This window comes from Chelon labrosus (genome assembly GCF_963514085.1).
Source record: "Chelon labrosus genome assembly, chromosome: 10".
NCBI classification, from domain to species: Eukaryota; Metazoa; Chordata; class Actinopteri; order Mugiliformes; family Mugilidae; genus Chelon; species Chelon labrosus.
Window position 1 is genome coordinate 18071026 of NC_140360.1, and position 25982 is coordinate 18097007.

At 41.9% G+C, this 25982-nt stretch overlaps 3 protein-coding genes across 9 annotated transcripts; 2 read left to right on the plus strand and 1 right to left on the minus strand.

The window, feature by feature from the left end:
• Positions 1 to 3082: 3082 nt before the first annotated feature.
• raf1a (Raf-1 proto-oncogene, serine/threonine kinase a) lies at positions 3083 to 24221 on the minus strand. 6 transcript variants are annotated; one of them, XM_084552704.1, is made up of 18 exons: positions 24151 to 24221; positions 14909 to 14995; positions 11293 to 11519; positions 11031 to 11143; positions 10809 to 10911; positions 10562 to 10719; positions 10063 to 10152; positions 8295 to 8448; positions 7504 to 7528; positions 6870 to 6979; positions 6632 to 6749; positions 6421 to 6505; positions 6122 to 6298; positions 5993 to 6039; positions 5746 to 5864; positions 5331 to 5462; positions 4402 to 4536; positions 3083 to 4315 (listed from the first exon to the last, which is right to left on the minus strand). In XM_084552704.1, exons 3-18 carry the CDS (start codon positions 11491 to 11493, stop codon positions 4175 to 4177), a joined length of 1908 nt encoding a protein of 635 aa, XP_084408830.1. In that variant the 5' UTR covers positions 11494 to 11519; positions 14909 to 14995; positions 24151 to 24221; the 3' UTR covers positions 3083 to 4174. The 6 variants fall into 6 exon arrangements, with proteins under 6 accessions (XP_084408830.1, XP_084408831.1, XP_084408834.1 ...); XM_084552705.1 differs by lacking the exon at positions 24151 to 24221 and adding an exon at positions 18273 to 19072; XM_084552708.1 differs by lacking the exons at positions 14909 to 14995; positions 24151 to 24221 and adding exons at positions 7697 to 7816; positions 13323 to 13787.
• On the plus strand, positions 17094 to 20990 carry cnbpa (CCHC-type zinc finger, nucleic acid binding protein a). Of its 2 annotated transcripts, none has more exons than XM_084552713.1 (5): positions 17094 to 17200; positions 19087 to 19207; positions 19449 to 19514; positions 19696 to 19894; positions 19995 to 20990. In XM_084552713.1, exons 2-5 carry the CDS (start codon positions 19090 to 19092, stop codon positions 20110 to 20112), a joined length of 501 nt encoding a protein of 166 aa, XP_084408839.1. In that variant the 5' UTR covers positions 17094 to 17200; positions 19087 to 19089; the 3' UTR covers positions 20113 to 20990. The 2 variants fall into 2 exon arrangements, with proteins under 2 accessions (XP_084408839.1, XP_084408840.1); XM_084552714.1 differs by having other exon boundaries at positions 19087 to 19201.
• Positions 21790 to 25908, plus strand: LOC311493892 (haloacid dehalogenase-like hydrolase domain-containing 5). Its single transcript, XM_084552709.1, has 8 exons — positions 21790 to 22068; positions 23084 to 23287; positions 23398 to 23510; positions 23599 to 23692; positions 23953 to 23986; positions 24110 to 24284; positions 24382 to 24570; positions 24989 to 25908. Exons 1-8 carry the CDS (start codon positions 21946 to 21948, stop codon positions 25383 to 25385), a joined length of 1329 nt encoding a protein of 442 aa, XP_084408835.1. The 5' UTR covers positions 21790 to 21945; the 3' UTR covers positions 25386 to 25908.
• Positions 25909 to 25982: the final 74 nt, after the last annotated feature.

The following is a 25982-nucleotide window of genomic DNA, read 5'->3' on the forward strand; positions in this document are numbered from 1 at the left end:
GCTGCATATCGCTCTTGTAGCAACGTGTCCTGGCTCACCCTGAAGGACTGTGTAGTCCACAAGCCATCCCCTGCCTACACGGAGTCTTGCTCACATTAGGGTGAGTACTAAACAAAAAAACCTTACCCGTCACTAACGCAGATTACACAGTAAACATCCAATGTACAAATGTTCTTAGCAATAGGTCTTTACTATTATCTGTTCTTTGACCTCTTAACAACACCCACACAGCCAAACATCAGATATGCTTACAAGTATTTATGTAAACTCAGTAATTATATGAGGCCTTCTTCTCATTCATCAAATGATGGACTGGTTAGAACTTAGTAAACTGCCAACAGCTGTCAGCGCTGCTTCTTTTTCTGCCTACAGAGCAACCATGAGTAATCGACATGTCTGCAGAGGCCCTTCTGTGTTACAATGCAAGCATAACTTTGCCAGAAAGTCTCATATACTGGAGAGTGATGACGGCGTATTAGGCTGTCACATCTGTTATTTGTCTTGGAAACTGTAAACATTCGTACAGCAGGATAATTTTGTTTGTTTCAGCGAATTATCAGCAAACATCTCCCACAGATAAAATGTGTTCAGCATGATGCTTATGTCAGACTTCCAGATGGTGGTGACGGTTTTTTTTTTTTTTTTTTCTCCCGGTAACGAACAGACTGACCTGGCCTGGTGATAGTGAAAGTCCCTGAAGGACTCGGAGCGATGGTAGGCTCCTGAAGCTCCAGCTGAGGAGCTTCCGTCTAGACTCCTCCCAGCTGTCTGCCAGGCTGCTGCACGACGTGAACAACTTGTGCCCTCTAGGGGGAAGCTGCACTGGCCATCTGCTGCAGAGGAAGAGGAGCACATCCATCCCTTAATGAAGGAGAGAGTAAAGTTGACATAGCATAGCATAGCATAGCATAGCATAGCATAGCATTGAGGAAATTATTTTTGAGTGAATCAATAAATGCTTTAGTGTATGAAATGCCAAAATGGCATGACAAGATGACAGCCTTGACTGTCTCATTCTCAAACAGAGGTCAAAGATCCAAAGTTATTGAGGTTGCAGCGATATATGACGAGAGAAGATGGAGACAGGGAGACCTTGTTCAAAAAATGACGGAAAGCAATTCATTAAGTTAATAACTGTAGATTGTTCTCCTGTCAATTAATGAATCATTTCAAATCAAAAACAGAATGATACCAACAACTTTGCATTGCTTATGAAAACACAACAGGGTTTTCTGTCGCCTTCTGGTGGTAGAGTTAAGCTACACACTGTTACATAACCATTTGAGCCGCATGAGTGCATCTCAGAATTTATACAGAACACATGTCACACAATTTCTAAAAAACACTAATGGCAATGACAAATATTTTTCTAGCACCTTCATGGATAAAGGCGTGGCCTCGCGCTGTAGGAACATCAGATACTAACAATTATTGTCTTTTTATTCCCAGATTAGAACTGAAGGACATAATGGAGAGAGGCAAATAGCCCTCTTGGCAGACGTCCTCAAACAAATTGAAGCGCTCCCATAATAGATTGGTGCACCATGTCTGGAGGTTGTGTTTTGTCAAATCACATTAGTTTAATGCTTAGAGGAGAAAGCATCCCGTTCTTCCAGAGTCTTTCTTTGTCTGGAGGGAATTGTGCTGACACAGCGTCATGGCTTTGCAATACGCTCATACATTTACCCTGATGATGTAATAACTTAAAGGCCACAATTTATTATAATTAGCGGTTAAAATTACAAGTTGGATATTAAGTGCATTTACTCACATTTAATTACATTTAATTTAATTACACCTGTGTACACCTTCCTGTTTCTAAATACTTTCTCTGCATTTTATAATCAGCTTCATTTTAAGCTTATGAAGTACAACATATTACATATATTAACATATTTATGTTAAAGTGGTTCTCTGCCTTTTTGGTTGACCTTGTTTTTTCAGAGATATACGAGCTCTACCAAGTGATTTCCCTTCTGGGTATTCGTCTAAATAATTATTTGTGGTCACCTGAGGAACAATGATGCAGCAATTTCCATAGAAAAAGAAAAAAAAAAAAGCAGAACTTTTTTTTTTTTTACCTCATTGCTTATTTTCCTCAGTTTCACGTTGTGATCCACTGAAGTAACCTGAACCTTAAGTTAGGAGGCCTAAACTGCCTAAACTACTATACAGGAAGTAGGTGCTTCTGCAGTAATGCATTAACAACATAATAAAGCAATTTATATCAGTCACAGAGGACACTTGTGATACATTTTCTTGATAATTCTTCTTCCACCACAGATATCTAGACGGCCATCATGCTGGAAGAACCACTAGATGGAGCTATGGTATGTCAGGGAAGTAGGACACTTGGACCTTGTGCTTTCTCAGGATGCAGGAATAGAACAGATAAACACATATAGAACAAGTGTTGCAAAAATAGATGACTGATGGTTAAGCAAAGGCTTTGCTGTCATTGTGTTGCTCTACTTTTAACGACACTTACTTCACCCCAGTGCTGATGGTGTATGATGAGTGACCAAAATGATCATTAGCTTGCGTGCCCCGGCTTCGCCTCAAAGGGTCACAAAGCATGAAAAATAAACACTTATCCCCACATTTAGATCACAGCAAATAACCCATATTTACTATACATTTGTACTTTGGACTGAATGCAGTCAAGTGGTCCTGCTTAGCAGGAACTGCACGCTGGATGTTTACACTAAAACAAAATATAACTGTCCTCTCTCGTTTCCACCACATGTCCCCTCCCTTGCTGAATGATTGTTGTTCCACTCAGCCTGCCAGTGGCGGTGCAGTGCACAGGGTCATCAGCCAATGGTGGAATCCCTTGGTGGCGTGTCTGGATCGGATCCCCTGTGAGGTTACACCACGTTGCCACTGCAACAGCAAACATTACACCCTGCCACAAAGTCTTGCACATGTGTGGGATTTTGCTGTGTTAAGAGAACAGTATAATCTCATGCTAGCTGTCCACATTATCTGCTTCAACTTTTGCATTTAAATTAAAATTTGCGTCACCGACATGTTGAGTAACGAAAACATTTCCAAAACAAGAAGAAAGGATCCATGCAGTCTATTTTGGCAAAGGAATTTAACTTAATTTTATTAAAATATCGAATAAACAACTTTCTCACCGAGTTCAAAATAAAACGTTAACCTCCTGAAAGTGACATGATAAACAAAAACAAATTAGTCTCCAAATCATTTTAAATATTTAAGACAACCGCCAAATGTCCAGCTCGTGTGACCTACCGATGGTTGAGACCGACAAGAACGTGTAGGTATCTGCAAGTTGGTTTACACAGAGCACTGAAGGCGCTTTTAACCATTGCTTTAGCTTAAAATGTGCAGATTTCCATTTCCATCATGCTTGCTGACTGACAGGCTATAATTCATCCAAAATGACCCAAGAAGGAAAAGCAATTAAAAGAAGTCAACAACAAAAAAAGACAAAAAAAAAAAAAAAAAAAAATCCCATGTCTACTCCATTATCATTTAAGACAATGCAAAATCAACTACTACTGTGCAACTAAATGGACTACATCCAACGGCTTTGTGATATCAGGAGGAGGTGAAGTTGTGCAGGATCTTAGTCCAGGCTTTGTTTCCTCTTAAGGCAGGTAAGCTTAAAAACTCCTCTTCATCAGTGTCCAGGCCGGCTGATAGAAGGGTGTGCTTCACGTCACTGAAGCCAAATCAAGAGAAACATTCATCTTTCTCTTAAGCTTCCTTCAATGTCTGTTCATTGCTGTCTTAGGTAGGTGTGCGTGCATATATTTACAACTTATACCAAATACAATGCCAACACGAAGCCTCTGCATACTTCTTAATACATGTGGTGATAAGCAAGGCATCACCTCGATGTATCCTTTGCCAGCGTCTTCATGTGCACATCCATCTGGAATCCATCACCACTCTCATTTCCTTCCACAGTTAATCTCAGATGCAGTTCTCTCTGCACTTCCCTCTCTCCTCGTTTCCTGGCAGATTTTATTGATCAGCACGGGTTTAAGTATGATTGCATGTACATCTGTTGGTCTACATTAGCATCTTTATGGAGAGAATTTTGGGCGTACAGAATGTTTGGACTGATTTGTATATTTGGAGGAGGAAGGCAAGTTTAATGAGAGGAGGAGGAGGAGGAGGGGCAGTGCTGTGGTCTGATCTGCTAAAAAACAGGCAGTCTGGTGGAGGTCAGAGTACAGGCATTGATATCCTCAGTGTGTGAGGCTCTGTGCAGGGACGGTTCTGAGGCACTGCGGTTTATCTTCGGGAGGGCATGCTGCAGGAGCTCAATGGAGGACAAGATCTAAAAATTCACGAAAGAGAAGATTAAGATGAGTTGAACTACACACTCTTAATTCAGCTTGACTGTCTAACGTGAGAGTAGCTCACCTGTGGAAAGAGCGGCCTCTCGTCCTTGGACTTCTTGATGCAGTCTGCCACCAACCTTTTCATGGCTTTGGGACAGTTCTTGTAGAGTTTACTGAGGTCTGGGGACAAATAGCCTCTTCCCACCATGAAGATAATCTGAAAGAGAGGGAGTCACAAAGAGTTCAACTATTAAAGTCCGTGGAACTACAGCAGACACTAGTTCAATCATAAATCAGTCGTCCATCTCAGAGATACTTTATAAATATGGCCAGTGAGTCTAAGGTGACAGACATCTAAAACACTGGAGCTATTGTGAAGGCATGAGGGCATGATGTTGCAAAGATAAAGGATGATAGGAGTACTCTATGTGCTTGCCAGATCAGCTGAGTACAAAGTCATTCTACAGTATCAAGGAGAGTAGGATACGACAGTGGATCATAACACTTTTTATGGGAACACTTTGTTCAGAACTCAAATCTTATTTAAATACGGACCGAAGCGAAATGAAATGAGCAGTGGGTCAGGTATGATTCCGTCCAGTTCTCATGGCCTACGAGTTGACCAAAAACTACAGACACGCACGTATGAAGCCCTTTTCTCTCACACACATACAGGGTTGTGTTACGGGCTCTAAAATTAGGCCGCTGGCTCCATGGCGCCCGCCTCTGTTCCATGGTGGGCCTGGGGCCAGCTCCACCACCCCCTTCAGACAGTGACACAGTGTCTTTCCACCATCTTCTGGCCTGACCCTGGGTCCCAGGTGAGGACTAAGGCCTAGTCACATGTCTGATTGTGTGGTTACAGCTTTGTTTTGAAATAATCAAACTTAACAACTTGGGACGACAAAACTGGTGAAACCCATCATGCCACCTTAATGTCAAGACATGCACAGATGTGCTACTATACTATTGTCACCTAGCATACGGTAATACATCTGTAAATGACTTTACCTGATCTCTGATTGCTATCTGGGAATATGGGAGCTCTCCCGTCATGAGCTCACAGAGAACTATTCCATAGGAATAGACATCAGATTGGAAGCTGTATGGGTTGTTATCCTGCATCCGGATAACTTCTGGAGCCTGTCAACATACAATAAAAAGTAAGATTCATGGTGGGCATCTTATAATTTAAGTTTTTTGCTTTTGACAACACAAGAATCTCAGAACAGCCTCCGTATCGCTGTGGTAGATTTACACCCTGGAACATACACTTTTCCACAAGTTTTAAGGTTGTAGCAGCCAAGTTCCAACATTGATGACGGAAGAAACTGAACAAGGTGTTGATGCACAGCTTAAGTTCATAATGAGTGACCCACATTTAAGAGTGGTACACTGCTCTTAGGAGGTCACAGCTGTTATTTACCATCCAAAGAATGGAACCAGAAGGCTGCTCCACCTGATGTGAGCCGCTCCACCTGGCCTTCACCGTAGCAAGGCCAAAATCACCGATTTTCACCGTTAGCCCTTCATGCAAGAAGATGTCTGCGCTTCTGTCAAGGAATCTGATACAGCTACGACAAACTGATGAAAGATAGATCTTGTACTGCATGACGCTTATGGCAAGTGGTGTTATCTTAGTACACACACTGAAAAACCAATAGAAAGGATACTGTTGGACTTCATGTCGCGATGAATGATGTTCTTTGCGTGCAGATAGCTAAAAATGAGGGGAAACGATTATTATATCGCAGTTATTTTTAAACTGGTTTGTCAGAGAAGCCCCATACTTGATTACTTACTCCATGCCCTGAGCGGTCTGCCTGGCGATATCTATGAGCTGGATCATCTTGAAATTTGTCTCCAGGACATGAATGTGCTTGTAGAGGCTGCTACCTTCACACCACTGGGTAACAATGGCCAGGTTGTCCTTCGTCATGTAGCCCATGAACAACAGGATGTTGACATGTCGCGTTTTCCTGAGACAAGACGCAGAGGGGAAGAGGAAATCACCATATGAAAGATAAGATAAAAGTTAGAAATGAAGATGGTCCGGCTTGCAAAATATTGAAACTGCTGCTGTGTTCAAGTTATTTCTTACCTCAAGACGGCCACTTCATTCCTGAATGCCTGGAACTGCTCTGGTGTGGGGTCAGTCACCTTTAAAATCTTCACTGCTACATCACCTAAAACAAAAAAAAATAAAAAAATGCACAATAAATAAATGCATGTAATGCTGCATGCACATCTGTCATTTTGTGTTAAGTAACTCACTCCAGAATGTCATGAGTAGTATGAAAATGTATTCCTACCATGCCATTTTCCTTTGTATACAGTTCCAAAGGAGCCTGAGCCGATGCGGGATTGCAGATAAACCTCGCTGGCCTCGATCTCCCAGTAGTAACTGGAGTCACGCTTGTCCCGAGGCCTCTGGAAGAACACACATCAGAAAGATGCAACTGATGACACGCATTCATAAACTGTTAACTTAAGCCAATATTCCAAATGGCAGATTGCGCCAAGATGTTATGCGCCAAGTTATCAGCTTACAATTTTATTTTTCTCCTGAGTGTTAAAGGATGGGACCTTCTCTCTCTGGGCAGGTGCAGGGGCTTTGGACTGGGACCAGCCTGTGGGGCTCTGGTTGGGGGAGCTACCCGCTTTAAGAAAAAAATAAAAAAAGATCGTCAGATATTAAATTACTACTCACTCCTTTAAATTAGATTTTTTTTTCCCACTGTGCAATGCATGGTGGTATTAATCTACTACAGGACACATTTATTTGGGGATAATGCTAAATACAAATAGATCCTTTTAAAATGCAAACATAGTATACATATATAGTGAACATCAAAATATTTATTTTCTTTTTTGTATCATATTCATATTCAGAGAGTGCTGCAAACATCCCAGATGCAATACTTGATGATGTACAAATGAACAGAGGTGGTCAGTGGAATGGAAAATATATAGATTAACAAAGGTGCTCAGGGGTCTACCTCATCCAGTTTAGTCTTGAATGATATCAATGACAATTAAATGTGACAAGTGACCTTACAAAGGTGCAAGTTTGAATACCTCTTTGTTTTAAATAAATGCACAATCAAAAAGGGAAGTGTAGAACACATGGGAGGAGCCATAACACAAAAGTGCATGACATAAAACTTGCAGGACAGGCACTTACCCGAATCATGATCACGCATTGCATCCTTAAGAGAAGAAAAGAACGCAAACAAAAGATTGGTTAGCTTGTCCAAACAGAACACCATGTGCTGTTGTGTCACTCATGGTTTGACTGCAGAGCTAAGATATGAATGCAGATAGCCTGTTTGAAAGGCATACCATTCAGACTGCACACAGACACTCTGCTTTCTAACCTTTTCTGGACTCTCAGGTGAGGCCTCAACAAAAGACTGGGAGAAGTGCACAATACCTACTTTCCTCTTCAGCCAGAATCTATGGCACCAGGAGCTGGGGGAGGTATTCAGGCAGTCTAGCTACTCCCCAGAAGGGTACAATACAACAGGCCAGTGAAGAGACAGGAGGAAAAGGGACAGAGTAAAGGAAAGTGAGGAAGGAACAATCACAAAAGAGATGCCCAGGTTTCTACCTGGGCAGTATATAGGGGAAACTGTCTACAAAGCATGACAAACTAGAGCGCTGATTATGCAACAGTGACGGTATTAAAGCAGAAACTAGAACTGAACAGGGGGAAGTCAAATGTCACACGTATTTAAAAAAAAAAATGCAAAAATAAGATGCCAACAGGGGGAATTACAAAAAACAGACAGAGCCCTGTCCAGGTGGATTACTCAACTCAGAGGTAGATAAGAAGTAGAAAAAAAGAAGACAAAGATAGTTGGAATGCCTGAGATGTACGAAGGAGGGCAAGAACAGTCTCAGGCATGAGATATTTTAGGAGTGGCTGCCTGAACCTACAGGAGTACCCAAGGGGCCCATATGGTGTGTAGTTACCTCGATCATGCTGCTGTCTACAGGCAGGGTAGTGCTAACCATGTGGACGTTGGGTGTAGAAGTGGAGCGCTGCCTCTGGGAGAGACCGCCGCCTGTGGGTGGGTAGGGTGTGGTGTAGTTGAAGGCGTGGGGGGTGGAATATCGATGGGCTGAGCTGTGAGGGTGAAATAGTCAAGTATTAAGACTGAGCTTGTGACTTCAAAATAGCACCAACCGCTGACATTTAACAGGAACAAATGCTGAATTCTGTAACTTCTTTAAAACTGGACTGCTGTGGGTGTGGTGGCAGTTGGTGCAGGGGCTTTCTGGTTTCATTTCTGTCATTTTCTCTCACTTTCCCCATTCAAGCATCATATACTGTGTTTATGTTGTGCCATCAATAGACAACTGATGGATAATCACGCACCATACTTGATGGTTACAAAAAAAATTTATTGCCGCCTTCCCCTTGTGTCATTGCCAACTAGCTTTACACTGTAGAGGTATTTTGCTCTTGATGTTTGCCAAGATCGGTACTGGTTCAGTTGAAGAGTACAAAGCTCACAAGCCAAACATGTTAATCTCCAAACAATCTGAATGTTGGTCTGACTTGAAATGTTAACTTACAGGCAACGACATCTAACTAAAATACACACAAACAAAAGAACAAGAGCACTGTCAAAAAAAAACCTGTCCATAAATAAACCTCTGAATTCAGTCAGAGGCCTTGCTACACATTCTGCTAACCATACTGCGCTGTGGCTGCTGGTTGAAACGGGGTCAGTAGAACCCCAGCTGAACGACATATATACATGCAGAGATCAGATTATATCACACCTTCAAAAGTGAAAGAGAAGAAATACCCCTTTTGGCAACGCAAAACTATGTTTCAAAAGAGTATTTGAGAGTGCTCGACGTGGAACAACTCAATACTTTGTGAGTGCTAATTTGGCAGCTCAGAGTGCTTTTTGAACCATTTTAAGTGCCACTGAAACAACAGACTCTTTTCTTGCCTTATTACATCAGCTCTTGGACTGGTAAGCCCCCATAAAGCTGAGGACGTCACTAAAAACGGGATTTAATTCAATTACAATTAAGGGTCTTTGGAAACATAACTACAATCGTGTTGCAGTCAAGTATAGACCTGTGAACGTATCTCAGTTTACACCGATGTTTAACGCCTCAATTTTAGAATCATGAATCCACAAAAAGTTAACGCGTGCTTTCTGTTTGCTTTCGGTTTTGTGGGCCAAGCAGCACCCTCATCATCGGCTCTCACAACTAGAATGACTTGTGGAGACAAACCACAGTAGGTTACACCATTGAGTGCATCAGCAGCATTACACTGGACAAAAATCACCTTCAAACAACCTAACATGGGCATTCACAACCGCTGCTTTCAGAGACTGTGTACTCTCTCTACACTGTGCATGTTATTTGCCTGCTCTATTGCTTTAACTCAGATTTTACAGGAGTGGCTGTTTAAACGATCTACACGTGGTGATAACATGAATGCAAACAACGCAGGATTTAAATTATTTCTTAAAAAAAAAAAAAAAAAAAATCAGCTTTGTGTAAGTTTTATGAGGAAGAAAAACACATTCATTTAAAACATAAATTTAAGTCCACAGAATAGTAAGCCCTTAATCCCCAGTAGAAAAACAGGTATGGGTCTGTGGTTATTCATGAAGTTTGCATTTTGTCTATGCATACATTTAAAAAAAACAAACAAAAAAAAAAACTAGGGGGACAGGTTATGGACAGACTAAAGACAACATTTTTGCCCCACCTCGGAAACCGTGTTAAAGATTCCCTCATACGACGGGATGTCAGCGAGGGCAGGGACGGGGCACCACTCTCACCTGGTGTTGGACACAACCTGAAGACAGAAGCATAGGCTGAATACTTTATAGTTCCTGGTTATATGCAAGTGCTTCATCAAATAACAGCAGACTCCTTTAGACGACAGGCAAAAGGGCTACAGTGATATTGATCTGCAGCCTGCATGCAAAATAATACTAATAAACCACCATTCTGAGTGCAAGTATGCAAAGTCATGTATGCGCTTAGTGCCAGTACACTTTTCTCTTTGTATCTTAGCAGCACAATGAACAGTGCTTTATATCTGATTATTTTAAATTAAATTACAAGCTTCCATACAAAGAATGTGAGTATGTCATGCCTCTTTATTTCACATCTGTTAAAATAAATATTGTAAGAGGACATAAAGAAAAGTTATGCATGGTGTTTTTTTTTTTTTTTTTTAAATTATACTATCATATACTTACAAGAGTTGTCTGATGTTGCTCCAGTCCACACACATAGTGGGCACTTTGGTGCTACAATGCTCATGGAATTTGTAGCCGCATGTTTGGCAACGGAAGCCATTCAAAAGAAACTTCTGGCAAATATCACAGAACGCTAGTTTCAGGTATGTTTTCCGAACCTGAGGATGAAAAAAAAAAAAAGTGTGTATTTAATAATTTAGTGGTAGGACTTTTTTGGCGATATTGCAAATGCTCCGGGGTAACTCACAAAATTATGCGTCGTCAAAGGTACGTGATCTAAAACCTCCACCAGCAGCTCTTCCCCAATCAGCGAGGCCGAGTCGGTGTTCCAATCCATCCGGAACTTTTTACTGATAAAAAGCAAAACAGAAATTAACAAGATATATGCAGCACGTAGGAGAGAGAGAGAGGTCTGGGCAAGCTTTGTTTGTCTGATCTGGTTACAAATCATCAACAGTCCTGAGCTCACCTCCTCTGTCCTGGATGCAGCCTGAAGACGGCGCAGCACTGAGGCTGCAAGCCTCGAACCTTCAATGCTTTAATCAGGCAGTTGAAAAGAGTCATGCCTGGTCGCACATTTACCTACGAGAAAGAAAAAAAATATATATACAGAAAACTCTCTCTTGTCAGCAAGGATACCAACTGCTTCGTATATTTTCAAGTAACTTAATAACAATGCAGTTTTCCTGAAGCCTCAAATGAAGTCAAAATGGGCTGAGAACTCAACTCACCACAGTGCGCTGCTGGTTTGGGAGGTAGACGCGGATAGTGCTGCTAGTCTTTGAGTCGGGCATCTTGCTGTCATCGGAGGAGCGACGCTGAATGTGAAAGTCCTGGACCATGGTTGGGGAAAGGCAGTGGCCGTCGAACGCAGTGTCCCTCATCCCAAAGCCATTGCTCAGCGTCTTCCACGCTCCCTGAAGGTGCTCCATTAGTAAGGCCAAGTGCTCGCAATGGTCTGAGGGGGAAAAAAATCAATGTTAGCTGTCAACCCTCTAAGTAAGGAAATTTATAGTATGCAAAATGTAGAATGAATATTTTACATTTGGACTTCTGCATAAAACTGTTTCTATAGCTATTATCATATCAAATTATTAATTAGTCAATGTGCAATTAATTTTAATATTTTTGTATAGTATTATTTTTTGGTTCTATTGTTGATGCAGCTTATTTTTAATGAAGCCACTTTGTGTGTATTTAAAGTTGCACTGTTTCAGAAGTGGCAGTTCCATTTGTTTTTTGTACTTGTACAATGACAAATAACTCTTCTAAACATTCGCCTTGTGGTTTTAAAAAGGGACCAATTTTTATACTAAGAAATCAAACTTCCTCGAGTGCATGACTGTTGAAACTGATTAGAGGAATGATGACCTTTCAAAGTGGGGGGGGGAGTATCAAAATAAAGAATCGACAACTTGTTTGATGAAATCGCTAAACATAATCTCACCAAGCGCACGGGTTCTTGGATTATGGCACGATTAGGGCCATTTCAGGTATGTACGCAGCAACTGTATCGAAAGGCGTGACGAGAAAAGCAAAGAGGACATTTATGTTCCGACCTTTTAAGTGGTCGTCCGTGCTTATTAAAACTCTGGGCCCTAGCCTGCTCTGCAATGAAAATTATAGGCAACATCCAGCAATTGCATTTTCCTTTTTAAAGCAAGCAGCACAGCAATGTAGACGAACTAATCCACTCAGACCTGGAGAATCTCAGGCCACCGCAGAGGTCAGTCGTGTTATTTACAGTGTACGCTTTCAACAGAATCTTTTGTCTGCACGGTCAGACGACAACAGACAACTAAAGCTCAGCAATTTAAAACACACGGCAAAGGATTACAACATATCCACAGAGGGACGATTTAAATAAACAGAAGATAATAATAACTTGAAAAATACTGGCTGTCTAAAACAAAATCTACCTTCATTGTTCTGCTTTGTTTTCAATACAAACTTTAGGGCTGCACACAGACACATACACTACTTTTCTGATTCTTTTGACTCTCCCCCTGCAAAACTGCTTCATTATCTCTGGTGTGCCTTCCACAAAGAACTGCTAACACGGTGGTGGAGTTATGATTTACTGCTGCTGAGCTGTCACAGCAGACATACTGGTTTGTCAGTGGTGCAGAAAAGCAGGAACCTGTGAGAACTGTGGGTCCTCCACACTATTACCCACCATGCTGCTGGAATTGTGTTCAAAACAAGCGCCGTGGTGCAGCCAGAAAAAGGGACACCATCAACAAGAAATGTATGGGAATAATTAGGCTTTACAAACCCTCATCAGCGTTGCATCCACCTAAAAATAAAACGTCTCTGTGAGGCGTTCAAAGTCACAACTGTAGGTGAGAACAATGTCAGCAGGTTAGCATTATTTGGGAGCAATGGGAGAGGGAGCATTAAGCTTTCACCAGAGCTCCAGCTAAATCAAACTTCTTACTGTGCATACAACAATGTACGGCCACTAGTGACACGCGTGCAGGGTTTGTACAGCTTTGGTAGCTACTAGCAGCTACGTGTGTTCTTGTAAGGCCTGGTAGATCCAGTTAAAACAGTAAAAAAACTGCCCGAAGGCCCACAAGAGGCGGACTTACGGCGTTAAACTTCACTGCACGGCTCTGTTCGCCCTTCATTCAAATTTCACTTGTTCAAACGCCGCATTTCTTTCTCGTTACGGTGTAGCGGTTCAACAGCCACGGTTAGCATGTCAAATATGTGTCAAAGAGTAGCAATGCTAGGAGGCAGTAGCTTGTAACATGCTCACCAAGAGAAGTTAAAAAAGTTGTGCTCCGCCATAACTTCGGGAAAAAGTGGCGTCGGTGACATCATCATATTTGCAACGCATTCAAAGAAAAGAGGAAAAAAAAAAGTCGAAGCTGCTAAAGACCTAGAAACTGTGTCAAAAATACCCCCGTATCCGGTAAATGTAGCATTAATGCGAGACGTGAAGGTCACAGGCGAGTCTCTTTTGCGAAGCACTTAAAACAACACAGGAAAAGTTTAATCTCCGAGTCGTGGTAAATGCGAGAGGGAAAAAAAACCGTCGGACCGTCAAAGTGACACGACGAGGGATATTCTTTAAATCCAGCCGAGCGCTTTCAAATTAAAACTCCCATAAGTCGCTCGGTAACGCTCCGCGCTGCAAATCAATATTTACGTTGTTCGGGAGAAGGTGAGGCGGGTTGAGTTGGTGTCTTTGCGTCCGTCTGACGCCAGTGATTGAAACAGGACCTTGCAGTCATAACAAGAGTTGCAAGCATCACTCACACTGCGCAACGATAGCACAAACATAAGCCCTCCCACTTGGGCAAAACTGGTTTATTTGTTCATTTTAGAAAAATCGACAGTTTATTTTGAAAAACCCCGGGTTGTTGATGTGATCACGTTTAACACATATGCACTTTAAAGTCCTTCTCTGTAGCCTGCGTCGCCCGTAAGACTGACGCCTTTCCCCTTGGCTTATCATCGCAAATATTTCCGTAAAGCTTGCTGCGTATATGAAACGTATTTAATTTTAAGAGAAGGTTTTAATATAGAAGTTGCAACAGTAGGCTATCTTTTGAAAAGCGAAGAAATCTGCCTACTACCGGTTTGGAGTAAAAGGAGTGATCCATGTTAGCTCCGAGTGCTCCATCATCTGGAGACAAGGGGACACTGCAAACATTTCAGTCTTGCCAAAACATTAGGTACACTAGTGAAAATTACTGAATTTTAATATTACAGTCCTGCACGAAATCCCCATGTACGACTGTTATAATGCTCAGTTTATGTGTCATTAAAACTGTGTAGGAAAGGTGGTAATCCAACTGTACGATCATTTTGGAGAATGTAGTTCACTGTGCTGTTAAACTGTATTTAATTAAATACTAACTTTAGCTATCCTACTGACTAAAATGGGGTTGTCAAAATAATAAAAACATGTTTTGGTACACAACACAAGTAAATAGCACCACAAACCACAGTCTTTAAATGAAAACAAAGTTGAACAGCTCTCTATGTTATTTTAAATAAATGCTGAATACCATAACCTTCATAAAGCTAAGCTAATAGCTAAGATTTAGTGCATGACTTATATATTAGAATAACATTTCTTTTCACTAGTGTACCTAATCAACTGGCAAGTGAGTGTATGTGGTGGTCAAAAAGACAGTGGAGACATGTATTATGGCACGTAGATTAAAGTAATAAAATAACACCTACATTGTGTGGACCCAAATGCATCATTCTTTTAGTTGAATTTCAATATCCGTATTCCCGACATCATATTCATTTCCGTCAGCCAAGAAGCTAATTCTTTCCCAAACTGGCCCTGAAACAGAATCATCATGAAACCATAGCCTCTGCACTCACCATGTGTTCACCATCTCATCCCGGTCTGGGTCCCCTGAGGTGCACTAATCACATATGGCTCATAGGTCCTTGCAGAGTTGACACCATCTGAGAATAAAAACAATGCTCTTAACAACCCGGTATGTATGTCTTCGTGGGTTCAGCATACATTGTGTCCATAAAAAAGCAGCAGCAGCAGCAGCAGCGGACAATTTAAGCCAGGCATCAAAATCACAAACCCATGCTGCTTTCTTGTTCCCACTTTCATTCTACATATCAAACTTTACAAATTACTTTACTGAAAATGGCATGTTCGAACAGCTACGCAGTCTAACAAGTAACAGTGACAGCAAATAATGTTCCTGAAGATGAGGGCAGGGCTTTGTCATTGTGGAGCGTTTTAAGGTACTCCACCCCACATGCAACAGCATCACTGTGTTTCAGTCGGTGGCGGATATTATGCAGACCCACCTCTTACCCAATTCAAAATTAGACACCACACGTTGTTATATTTCAACCTGCTTTGAGTTAAAAGCTGTGCGCTGCAAAAGCAAGCCCGCAGAAAATAGAAACTGCTGCCTCAGAGCGTTACAACCAAAGCCACCTTAAGACTGCGATGACTGAGATCTTTCCCACTTATTGATCGGCCAGAGCACTCAGGCCCGTTAGCTGAGATGCGAGATGCTTGGACCTCCCACAGATCGTGTCTCTATCAGTCCTCTTGTATTCAAAATAAGATGCAATCAGGGCACGTAAAACAGTAGAGGTAATACAGCAATATGTATGTGAAAGCATCAGTTTAAAGCACATGCACACTCCTGTATGCTTGTTTTAATCTAGAATTAGGTCTGTTAGTCCCAGATGTTTGAAAGTTTTCAGAAATATATATTTTTAACGTTTGTTTCATCAGTTTAACTTTGGGGCTTTTCCAAACTAAATATATAGCCTATAAATTCTCATTTTAGTTATGTTTAAAAAGTGAGGAAAATATACATATGTTTTTTTGTATAACATTTTAAAAACAGTATTTACTATTCATCGGAATCTTGTAACAGTTACCAGTGATTTCAACCAAATAATTTGGTAATAATTCTTCTCCGAATATACAAATCTCTGTAAGGGCTTTTGCACTAATTGCATAAATCTGCTCCTGATATCTGTCTTAGTTTCTGCAATTGGCAGCAGTTGGAATCCCATACACACACATAGTATACCATAGTTTGTCTAGATCGTGAATTATTTTAGGCTTAATGAAATCAACATTTAAATTCCTGATCCTTAAAGATTTTCAGAAATATTTCATAAATTTGTTTAATTACTTTAACTATACAGCATTCACAAACCAAATGTTTCTGTTGTTTCGTGTGTGTTCAAAAGTGGGCAAATTACTTGAGTGTGTTTTATGTATGCTGTTTTTTAATGTATGTATTGGTCATCGCACTAGTCAAAATTATCAGTAAGTTTGGCCTAATAACTGAAAATGGTTCTGGATAATTCGGTCGTCATTAATTTACTCTCAGATTGTGATGTATTTTAATTCCTCACATTTTCATTTGAGTTGACCAGAACCTGATTCAGAAATCTCTACAGGTTATTGCACTGATTCCACAAACACACAGTGTTTTTGAGATCTGTATTAGTCACTGCTGTAAGTTTAATTAAATACAACTATAAATGTTTCAAGGAACTTCTCCATTCTGACGCTAACATAAGTAAGAGGTATAATAAAGTAGATTAGAGAGGTGTCTGTAAATCCTTACAAGCCATTTGATGAGGCTCTTCAAATTGCTCACAGAGACCTCCAATATGCAGATTTATCTCAAGCTTTATTCCATCACTAAAGTAATAAATAATAAAAGGGCCAGGGGAAAAAAGTTCAGGTTTCGTATTAAAATATTAAGAATAGTCAATCTATGTGAAGATGTCTTGATTTTTGGAAAATACCTGAAGAATTAGAGCTAATAATAGCAGTGTGTTTAGCTGTGCTTGTAGCAGATGTGTACATGTTGTAGTGTGAGTATATTCCTGTTGTAAACGGTTCATTTTAATGAGTTTTAAACGTTAAAAATTAAGTGGGTAAAATAAGGTCAGTCTATTAAGGGAATAGGGACCGTTCTAGCTCCGTGATTGGCTGATTCATAGAGGCGGTGTCCGAAAATCCTCGAGTCTGATTGGTCGCTTGCAGACTATGTGGCCAATGACTGTGCAGGTTTTTACTGGATACTGTGAATGACAATTCAGGAACTCCTGTTCACACCGCATGTAGCGCAAAGAAGGAGGCGTAAACACTGACACAGCTAGGTAGCCGTCAAGGTAAGCAATAAAACGGTATTGGCATTAATTTAATCAAAAGATGATTTATATCTATTAACTTAGAAACTACTGCACGATAAAAGTAATACTGGCCGTAAATTGGACGTCTTATCGGGCTTTAAGTGTGAGTACGCACTGGCTTGGTTTGGTTTCACTAACGGAGCATCGGGTCTTGAGTCCGGCCTGCTAATGTTAGCTCGTCACAACGACTTTGGTGTTTGTGCCCTGCGCGGGAAATTTTGTATTTGTGGTAAATTCTCTCGAGCGCGCGTCAAAAAGCCGTCAAATGTAAACATTTACCGCACGGAATGTCATATCGCCACTTTCTTACTGGAGAAAGAGGATCGATCGTCGACTGAAGCGTGCTTCTTGGTCGTGGTCGTGAGGTGGTGTGCTAGCATGTGCTAGCCAGCAGCACCAGTGTCTCGCGAGTGCGCAGAAAAATCAACGTGACTAGGCCACCGTTAGCGTAGCCTCAACCTTTGGCATTTGATTGCTGTTTTGCACGCGCAAAACGCATCGGAATCGCGGTACTTTGATTTCGTACGGGGCTTAGCGACGCAGTTTTGCGCATTTGAGCGAGATATCTTAATCTTTAATAGACCTGGGGTTTGTTGTTTTTGCAGATGTGAAATTAACATAACACGATGCGACGTGCTGCCCTCTAAAGCTAAGTTAGCATACAATCAGCAGCATGCTTTCATTGCATGCTCGTTTCTGTGGTGGTCAGCGGTATGCAACATTTATTGCACTAAATTCCCAGTGGTTATATAAACTCGACTGCTTCTGTCACATTGATCAGATTGATCTAAAAGAATACATTTGCGAAAACGGAAGATTTAAGTGGCACTAGTAAGGAGTTAAAGACTATTTTGAGACTTAAACTGGAGGTTGGGGCCCGATTAGAATACGGTTGACCATTCATTTAATAGTAAATGATAAAAAGTAAACATGTTTCACAGTGCTATTACATCTTTTAAACAGACATTTAAATCCAGCAGCCTAGCTTTCTCATCCCGCGTCGTCTTTTTTGGGTGATTAATGCGGAGATCTTGATTACTCATTAACTCACATTCTTCCTGACTTGATGTCTTCAGCTCTGTCAGCAAACAGAAGTTTGACCTATGGCGATCACATCATGATCCCACTGAGGAAGCCCTGTAAGTTAGATTAGTAGTCAACTGTAGTGTAATGGTCAGCTATGATAGACTCTGCAGCTGAAGTATGTGCCCTCCTGTTTGGCTGTAGATTAGACCCCCTGGTAGTCATTATGGTAGAGTGAATCTTGCTGTGCTGGTGTGTGAGTAGTTCATGTTTGACTCGGCCATGAAAAACTGTTAAAATTATTGTAGTCCACCAGAAAAAAATATATATAAACCACAGAAGAGACAGTTTGTTCGACTCAGACCACCCTGCAGACGCACAGTCACTTGATGAATATCAGCAATTTACTATTGCTTATTTTGTATCGGAGTAAACCGCTGCAATTGATTTAACAGCCAACAAGCTTTTACACCAACTATTTCATAGTATAATATGTGTGAGTAGATCATAAGCGCATTATGTTGGTGTGATTGTAAGTGGTTTAGACAGATTTAGCTATTGGTGACAAGAGTAATGTGCCGGTAATGCTTTTAGGTTTTAACATCACGCTAAGCAGCTTAGTTTTTAAACAAGGAGCCACTTTTTTTAAGCTTTATTTCATCCAGAATATAATAAAATAAAAATAAATGTGGCTTCTAGCACGTTTTTCCTCAGAAGATAATTATCTTCCTTTGTGCGTTTGCTGTGAGGTGTCGGCGCTGCGGATGCCCAGAATTTGCAAGCTCACGAAACGAAGCAGAATGTTGTCGACTGACGTGTGTTGTATTTTTCTTTCTTTTTAGGTAATGGAGATGAGCAGCAACAGCGAGTGCTTTGGATGTGGCCGTTCTGGGCATTGGGTCAAACATTGCCCTAACGCCAGCGGCGCACGTGGACGTGGCAGGGGCCGGGGACGAGGCAAGGGTACTATATGCTATTCTGACTGCATCCATTCTAATTACAAAAAAAAAATACTCTTTTTTTTGTTTTCCCTCACTTGGCAGCTGTCGTTCAGGGTTTGATGTTGGGTTACGTCACAGCATTCACTATTTTTATACTGATAATAGTCCTAGGAGAAACAGTTTGGTGGGAAAGGCATAAACAAGTTAAAATCAACCATTGTAGTCTTCTGTTCATCTTTGCATACCTTTCTGTGTCGTTACAGAGCTGTTCTGTTATCGTTGTGGAGACCAAGGACACATGGCCAGGGATTGTGACCAAACTGAGGATGGTGTGCATTGCAGTTCTATTTCTTCTATTTCAATTCAATTTAGTTGGTGTTGAGAGGTATTTTATGATACAGCATTTAATGGAGTGATTGTAACAGTCTGGGGATTTTGTGCACATTTAAATTACATCTACTAAGATTTAACATTTTTACAGTTAGCCAATATTTTCTCAAACTCTTTCAGCGTGCTACAACTGCCACAGGAGTGGTCACATTTCCCGGGACTGCAAGGAGCCCAAAAAGGAGAGGGAGCAGCTCTGCTACACCTGCGGCAAAGCCGGCCACATGGCCCGCGACTGTGACCATGCCAACGAGCAGAAGTGCTACTCCTGCGGTGGGTTTGGCCACATCCAGAAACTTTGTGATAAGGTGAAATGTTACAGGTAAGTGTTGATTGGAGAAGCTTTACTGAGCTCCAGTGCCAGTATGTTGCCAACTTTTTGTGTTTGACTTAATAGTAAGTGACTTCCGTCTCTATTCCAGGTGTGGCGAGATTGGTCACGTTGCCGTGCATTGCAGTAAAGCCAGCGAGACCAACTGCTACAACTGCGGGAAGGCCGGCCACCTGGCAAAAGAGTGCACCATTGAAGCCACCGCATAATCAGTGCCCTCTGTTGCCCCTCCTTTTTTTCAGATTGATGGTTGGTTGTATTATTTTCTCTGAATCCTCTTCACTGGCCAAAGGTTGGCTAACAGAGGCTAGTCCCAGGCCAGTGAGCCTCTCGACATGTAATACAATGAAAGGGGTGAAAAAATATCTTTCTGCATTCAATACAAAAATGTTTTAGTTTGGTAGCGGTGTTATGTATAATGCTTTGTTAAAGAACCCCCCCTTTCCAAGCCACTGGTGATCAGAGATGAATAAATGGGACTAAACATATGGGAATCTATAGGACCTCTGAGCTTGTGGAAGTGTGTCTCAGTAAAATGAGACAGAAGAAGGGAGTAAATGGAAACCAGACTTCCATGTATGGTTATTTTGGTTTGTTTTAGTGGGATATGAGTTGGCCAAGAGAGTATGACATGGAAATAGTTCATAACATGATGCATTTCAGCCCTACAAGCAGCAACGTGGGCGGTAACCAACTACATGTTATATTACTAAGATATAAACAATTTTGGAGGTATTAAAAGAAACATGCTCTTTTATAGAAATCTGTTTACAATTTAAATATCACTTGGTAGTCCAAGGTAGACGTTTCCTTTAAAATGGCTTTGGAAATTTTTTTTTTTTCTTACCTTGGCAAAATTTAACATCGAGAACAGTCGTCAGAGCAGCAGAATTAGGAGTTATTTGGGAATGAAAAAAAAATGTTTTCACAGAAATCAAAATGTTATTTTTGTACAATATCACTTAGACTACTGTATAAATACCATTTGCTTGTACTCAGTTTTTAAGTCGGAAGGAAAGTGCAACTGAAGTCCTAGAAAATAGAAGTGTAATTTTAAACTATCAATAAAGCTGGAGGAGCACGGGGAGGAGCTTGTTGTCTGGTTTTAATGCAATACATACATTATATATATATACATATAGATGTTTAAACATGAGCCTGTGTGGCAACAGGTCTTCAAATATGTGTAAATGCAACATAATCTGAAAGATGACCTACAGGCCAAGATGATTTGGCTTTATATTTGCATATCTTTCATTTGTTAAGCTACTTTTGCAGGGCATCTGCATCACTACGCCCATGCAGTCCAGCTAAATTCATCTTAACCTGTGTGCACCTATTTGTGTAAAAGCACTGCATCTTTCTTGTGTTTTCAAATTGGGGGATAGGATTTGAGCTATTGAGCGGGTCTGATTCCTTCCTGCATGTTTAGCACAGCTCTAGGACATGAGAACTGACTGCTGCATGTGACCCAAGCAACCAAAGCGAACTGGTTTTGCGCCCTAAAGGAAGTTAAATCTCCGAAGGTTTCTACCAGTAGCCATGTTGTGCTCTGCAAAACATATAAATAAATAAATAAATCCCTCCCTCCGCCCCCGCTCCCCGAAGAAATCAAAGAGAGCTGCGGTGATCGCAGAGAGGGCGGCGATCAATGAGCCCTTGTCTGTTTCTGCACTGCGGTCCCATGTGTCCCGCAGATTTGCTGGTGCGTGCAAGGAGCGGTAAGCTCCACCTCGGAGCCTAAAATGGCAGCGGGAGTTGCAGTGCAGATGCAGCTCCTACAGCTCCTTCCGGCGGAGATGCAGCAGGAGACCCTCCTACTCCTCATGTGGCGTCATCGGATCTCGCCCAGTCAAACTCTCGGCGAGGAAATATCTGAGAAAAAAAAGAAAAACAAGCCGAGCAGTCCGTCAGCCAGCCAGCCAGGCAGCCAGGCAGCGCGGCCGGTGTGAGCCGGCTCAGGCTTCTTCATGCGGGGGTCGTTCTGATTCGATCGTTTTTCTCCTTTTCGTTTTTTTAAAACCCGGTGATAAGTAAAGGAGATGAGGGGACTCCTGCCGTTTTTTTGCCGGGGCCTGTGCACCCTGAGTAACCGTCCAGCCAGGCGAAAAGCTGGGATTGTCGGTACTCGGTGCGGGCTTTGCGGAACTCGGTCCGATAGCAAGGTACGGTCCGATGCGTCGCCGCTCCTCGGCTCGGGTGAACAGTACGCCGCTGACAGTGGCGACATGGCGATACTTTGTTGCTCTCTCTGCTGTTTTTTTTTGTTTTTATGTTTACGGTGTGTCCGATCGACGTTGCATACATTGTTGCATGCAACTTTGGTCAGCTGCGGATGCGCCCGGGGGATGGAACAACAGGGGAGCTGACATCAGGGGCAACAGCAGCAGATGTAGCTTTGCTGTGTTTCTTTTTTTTTTTTTTTTTTTTTTCTCACCCTCACGAGAAAAACAACCGCGGATACACTGTGTTCCTGGTTTGCCTTAACCAGACCCAGATGCAGAAAAGCACAAAGGAAACGCACAAAGATGTTTCTGTTTACTGGTGTGATCGGATAACTGTGAGATTTTCTACTTAAAGCGTTTCCAGATATCCCTTGTTTACTGCTGTGTCACCACAGGATTCCCTCTACAGTGGCTCCCCCCCTCCTCTAATAAAGGCCCAAACTGTTTCATTTTTTATTTTTATTTTTATGGCCACGAATATGTTAGAAATGCATCATCACGAGTGGGAAAAAAAGATTGTTGTACATGAATATACAATGAATTAAAACTTACTCATGCGTTTATACAAATCTGTGGATTAGGATTGTGAGCCATGCAGGAATAAAGCCTTTAACTGCATCATCTTTTAACCTAACACATAAATGACATTAGTTATTCACTTAAGCTGCAAATCCTCATCTGTTTCCACTATTTTCTTTACTATTTTTGTTAGAAATAGTACTTTTTTACATTAACTTTCAATCATTTACAGTTTGGTTTATGGTATAGACCCCTTTTGCAGAACTACCATTGTATTTAATTATTTAATTTGCTATTTTTTGTATTTATTTAAGTTTACTGCTCCGTCCTTCTCTGTATGCTGCTGTAACACTGCAAATTTCCCCACTGTGGGACAAATGAAAGGATTATTTTGTCTTATTTATCTTATTAATCTCTCCTCCCTCCCTTCCTGCAGCCACAGCCGAGGTTCGGGCTGCTGTTCGACATCGACGGAGTGCTGGTCCGCGGGAGGATGCCAATCCCGGCTGCGAAGAAGGCGTTCGAGAAGCTGGTGGACTCTCGGGGACGGTTTGTGGTGCCAGTCGTTTTTGTCACAAACGCAGGGAACTGCCTCCGGCAAACAAAAGCCGACCAGCTCGCTCACATCCTGGGAGTGCCGGTGAGTAATCACCACACAAGATTCTTTTATTTATTTTATTTTATTTATTTTATTTTAAAACCTGGTTACTCCTACTGTGCTGCCAGTAATGTTCGTTGTTCCATTTCCAGATTACACAAGACCAAGTCATCATGTCTCATAGCCCCCTGAGGATGTTTAAGAAGTTCCACGACAAGTGTGTCTTGGTGTCAGGACAGGGGCCGGTCCTGGAAATTGCTAAAAAGTATCCTACAAGCTTACTTTATTACTTTTTTATTTAAACTTTGGACTTGAATAATGCTCCTAATTTCTCCTTAACGCCTTTTTATTAGTGTGGGCTTTAATAATGTTGTCAGTATCGACATGCTGAGGGAGTCTTACCCACTGCTGGACATGGTGGATCACAACAGGAGACCCAAACTGCCGGTGAGAATTAGACCTTTTCCACGACAGACATCTCGACTTGACACAGTTCGGGAACGCACAAGTGTTGTAATGATGACACAGTTCCAGGGTCGGTGTCACTGAGCCAGCATGTACAAAAGCAGGACAACCATCACAAAATAGACCTACTGTGTGCTTTCCCCTCCTGTGACAAGTCAAGATGTCTGCTGTGATCTAATTAGATTTTGGCTGCGAAAGAAAAACACTACGGCAAACATTAAGTCTCCATTCTTTCATTTCAGTCCAATCCTATTGTCAATCTTCCAAAAGTCGAAGGTGAGAACATAGCTCTTATATAAAATGAAATGTCAGTTCTCAATGTCATTAACGTCTGCTCTGCCACATTTACTTTGATCATCGCTGATAATTCAGACGTTGCATCTTAATCTTTTCGCACAGCTGTGATTTTGTTCGGGGAGCCAATTCGATGGGAGACCAACCTGCAGCTGATTATTGACGTTCTTTTGACCAACGGAAACCTCAGCAATGTTCACCAAGCCCAAAGCATGCCTCACCTCCCCCTGCTGGCCTGCAACATGGACCTCATGTGGATGGCTGAAGCACATTCTCCACGGTAAGGAAAAAAGAAAAGAAAAGAAAATCAGTTTTCATGCATTAGCAGCTAATCCTCAAAGGGTCCGAATCAACGAGCTGAGGCGTTTTCCCATCAGGTTTGGCCACGGGACGTTTCTCGTGTGCCTGGAGAACATCTATAAGAAGATAACGGGCAAGGACCTGAAGTACGAGGCTCTCATGGGGAAACCCAGCGAGCTGACCTACCATTTTGCAGAGTACCTCATCAGAAGCCAGGCCATGGAGAGGCAGTGGAAGCTGCCTGTCACTTCCCTTTATGCTATAGGGTGAGACACAGGTTATTTTTTTTTTTTTTAAGTTTTATCTCAATTTGCAAATAAATGAAGGCAGCATTAAGTAGACATTTGATGCAGTCTAATGATAATGCAAGTAATATGAAGAGGTAGAAAGATTGCAGACTAAAAAGGAGGAAGTCTTATTAAGACTTTGTTCTATAGTTCTGTGAGAAAAGCTGACCTCTTCCATGTGAACTGCCCGCAAGTGCGACCATATCATGCCTTACTCTTAGAACTTGCAGATTTCACTTCCCTTTTTTATCAACCCCATTGTCGTTGTTCTGCTTCTACCGCTGTTATAAACTGCCGCTTCATCGTTGCCTAGAGAACCAGGAATTAAACACACATCAGTACGCACTAACTCGCTGCCTCATGCACCGATTAATCTCTTTTCCCCCTGCCTTCTCAGGGATAACCTTATGACCGACATCTACGGCGCCAACCTGTACAACCGCTACCTGGAGGAGAGGGCAGCCAGAAAGAACCCCAAAGCTGTTGCCAAGTTGGCGGCCGCCACCGGGTCCACCGCGGCGGTGCCCAGGGAGGAGGAGGCCGAAAGCCTGTGGGAGAGCGAGCTGGCACTTCCCTCTGCCACTTCCTGTAAGTCCGTCCTGGTCTGCACGGGCGTCTACAACCCCAACGAGGAGGTGCCGTGTGACGCCAGCCACTGCATCAAAGAGACTGTGTTCCACGGCCACCGGGACTTCAGGTTCGACCCCGCGCTGGTGGAGCCGGGCCACATCGTGAAGGACGTGGCAGAAGCTGTTGACCTCATCTTCGAGCAGGAAAAGTTTGTGCCTCAGTAGAGCCATGAGCCGACGGTGTTAGCCCGGGGGTACCACTTAATGCATAAACCTGTAGGAGCCGAACACTGTGGACTTTGTTTAACCACCTGGCAGGGCGTTGACAAAATATAACTCATCTTTTAAACATTAAGAAAAAAAATTTAGAGAAAATGAATCGTGTAACTTTTACCATTGTCGGCTCTTTTATATAGTTTTTTTTTTCTTCTTCTTGTGGTAGTCTTCAATTACTTGTTTTTAATTAAGCAAATGTGTAAGAAGCTGCCTTATTTGACCCTACTAGGTATTTTTTTAGATGACGGTAATGTTTCCTAAAACCATCCTATATTTATTACAGGACTTTGCCGGTGTTTTTAGGCATATTCAAGAGGCGACTTTTATTATTGCATTTTTAGTCATTTGTTTACCCATCTATCCTGGAAAATCTATGCATGGATATGAGAGTCATACTTGTACTGTAAAGACGGCTGTGTGATGTGCAATATTGTCCTCTGGTAGTACCGTCCGTCCGTCCGTCTACATTGTGTCTAGTTGTGAGGGCCCTGACCAGTATTTGCACAGATTCCATCTTGGCTAAATGTTACCATACCTCCCTGCCGT

What these genes read in the sequence shown, in the direction of transcription:
- cnbpa (XM_084552713.1), top strand. Translation starts at nt 19,090, where the DNA reads ATGGAGATGAGCAGCAACAGCGAGTGCTTTGGATGTGGCCGTTCTGGG. An exon ending in TTGTGACCAAACTGAGGATG is followed by an intron (nt 19,515 to 19,695) that starts GTGTGCATTGCA and finishes AAACTCTTTCAG; the next exon opens with CGTGCTACAACTGCCACAGG. An exon ending in GATAAGGTGAAATGTTACAG is followed by an intron (nt 19,895 to 19,994) that starts GTAAGTGTTGAT and finishes TCTCTATTCCAG; the next exon opens with GTGTGGCGAGATTGGTCACG.
- raf1a (XM_084552708.1), bottom strand. Translation starts at nt 11,493, where the DNA reads ATGGAGCACCTTCAGGGAGCGTGGAAGACGCTGAGCAATGGCTTTGGG. An exon ending in AGCAACATCAGACAACTCTT is followed by an intron (nt 10,153 to 10,561) that starts GTAAGTATATGA and finishes TTCTGTCTTCAG; the next exon opens with GTTGTGTCCAACACCAGGTG. An exon ending in CAGACCGCTCAGGGCATGGA is followed by an intron (nt 6,040 to 6,121) that starts GTAAGTAATCAA and finishes CCTCATTTTTAG; the next exon opens with CTATCTGCACGCAAAGAACA.
- LOC311493892 (XM_084552709.1), top strand. Translation starts at nt 21,946, where the DNA reads ATGAGGGGACTCCTGCCGTTTTTTTGCCGGGGCCTGTGCACCCTGAGT. An exon ending in CTCACATCCTGGGAGTGCCG is followed by an intron (nt 23,288 to 23,397) that starts GTGAGTAATCAC and finishes TTCCATTTCCAG; the next exon opens with ATTACACAAGACCAAGTCAT. An exon ending in ACAGGAGACCCAAACTGCCG is followed by an intron (nt 23,693 to 23,952) that starts GTGAGAATTAGA and finishes CTTTCATTTCAG; the next exon opens with TCCAATCCTATTGTCAATCT.